Source organism: Nannochloropsis gaditana (assembly GCF_000240725.1).
Source record: "Nannochloropsis gaditana CCMP526 unplaced genomic scaffold scaffold704, whole genome shotgun sequence".
NCBI lineage: Eukaryota > Eustigmatophyceae > Eustigmatales > Monodopsidaceae > Microchloropsis > Microchloropsis gaditana.
The window spans coordinates 13,413-15,505 of NW_005803249.1; the positions used below are offsets into that span (position 1 = coordinate 13,413).

A 2,093-nucleotide genomic window follows, 5' to 3' on the forward strand; every position below is an offset into this window, starting at 1 on the left:
ATAGGCACCCAGCCAAGTTTGGCTCCTTGCGTGGCAAGCACCAGCTTAATTAAATAGTGTACTTCGAGGTAGATGCGAACTGCTGGTATTGCCTTGTCATATTATTGTTGGAAAGGAGAACAAATGTGATTGGAAAGGGGTACGTCATCATCTTGCCCAACTGCACAGTCGGGAAAGGAGAGTCATTCGCGCGTTGTGGTCAAATCAGCGGCTCACATGCCATGCAGTGAATTTCCGTATGAGTTTTGTGGCTGTCTATTTTGCAAGATGTCCTGCGTCCTTTTGGGTTGCAGTGCCTCCGGTGCTAGGCGCGGCCAGCGACACTCAAGCTGTCTCTGCGAATCGCTTTCCCTCGCTTTTTCTCCCCTCTGGCGACTCGAAACTCGGCCATAGAAAGCCAGCGAGATCAACGCAAAAATCGCGTCTCAAGGGCAAGCACACCCCCTATGGCGGCACAGCGATCCAGTCTGTCATACTTTTCTGCTCATATATCCTCTCGAAAATCATTCTGTATCAAAAAAGGCAAAGGAAGTGCGTGCGAAGAGCCAGGAGGCAGCACCATGGCGGAGACGGACGCTCCAGACCAGGAGAGGCAAGACGAGGCTCAAGACAAGATGATTGCCGAGGAGTACAAGTACGTTGTTTCAGTAGGATGACTGATCCGTACAATTGGCTTGGAGGCTCGCGTGGTTGGGGCGGAGCACGCGGTGTTTTCTCCTACCCCTCCCTTTCCTCAACCTTTCTGCTTTATCCCACCGTGCACCTGTCAATGTACGCTCTTTCGTCTATTGTTTTGGTCTGGTATTTTTCGTCGTGATTTCCTTGTTGCTTTGTCGTGGCCTTTGACCCTGTTCGACATCCTTTTCCTCCTCTCCCGGGTGCCTGCAGGATCTGGAAAAAGAACTCCCCATTTCTTTACGACCTAGTCATGACACACGCCCTGGAATGGCCGTCACTGACCGTGCAATGGCTTCCTGGTGTAAAAACGGCGGAGAACAACCCTGAATACGCGACGCACAAGCTCTTGTTTGGGACGCACACCGCGGCGGGGGAACAGAACTACCTAATTCAAGCCAACGTGAACTTGCCCTTACCGGACACAGAGATCGACGCCAAGAAGTACGAGGACGAACGCGGGGAGGTGGGGGGCTTCGGAGGTATGAACTGCAAGGTGGAGGTGAAGGTGAAGATCGCGCACGAGGGGGAGGTGAACCGGGCCCGATACATGCCGCAGAACCCCTTCGTGGTCGCCACCAAGGGCCCGAGCGCCGACGTCTTCGTCTTCGACATCACCAAACACCCGTCCGCCCCCGGACCCAACGACAGCTTCCGGCCCGAGCACGTTTGCAAAGGGCACGCGCGCGAGGGCTACGGGTTGGCCTGGTCGCCTGCGGCCCCCGGGCAGCTCTTGAGCGGGAGCGACGACGCGCGCGTCTGTCTCTGGGACATGACCCAGGCGGGGAGGATGGTGGAGGAGGTGCGAGTCTTCCGGGGGCACACCTCGGTGGTGGAGGACGTGGCATGGCACAGCGCCCACCCGCATCTCTTCGGCTCCGTCAGCGACGACAAGAGCCTGGCGCTCTGGGACGTCCGGGAAAGCGGGAGCCAGCCCTCCCACGCCCGGGCAGGGGCCCACGAGGACTTTGTCAACTGCCTCTCCTTCTCCCCCCACTCGGACTTCTTGTTCCTGACGGGCTCGGCGGATCGGAGCGTGCGGCTCTGGGACCTTCGGAGTCTGAGTGCCCCTCTGCATACTTTCGAGGGCCACGAGGACGAGGTCTTCCAGGTCAAGTGGGCGCCATTCCACGAGAACGTCTTCGCCTCCTGCGGCGCGGACCGACGCGTGAACGTGTGGGATATTGCCAAGATTGGGGAGGAACAGTCTCAGGAGGACGCCGCGGACGGCCCGCCCGAGTTACTCTTCATCCACGGGGGGCACACGGCCAAGGTCAGCGACTTGGCCTGGAACGAGGAGGACCCCTGGGTGGTGGCGAGCGTGGCGGAGGACAACATACTGCAGATATGGCAGATGGCCGACAACATATATATGATGGAGGAGGAGGAGGAGGAAATGGGGGTGGGGGGCGGGGGCG

At 58.6% G+C, this 2,093-nt stretch overlaps 1 protein-coding gene across 1 annotated transcript; it reads left to right on the forward strand.

Moving 5' to 3' along the window:
- Window positions 1–515: 515 nt before the first annotated feature.
- On the forward strand, window positions 516–2,077 carry NGA_0509620 (retinoblastoma binding protein 4; the record flags this gene model as incomplete). The annotated part of the gene is made up of 2 exons (XM_005853859.1): window positions 516–634; window positions 889–2,077. Coding segments are annotated over exons 1-2 (1,263 nt in total), but the record flags the coding sequence as incomplete, so codon positions are not given.
- Window positions 2,078–2,093: the final 16 nt, after the last annotated feature.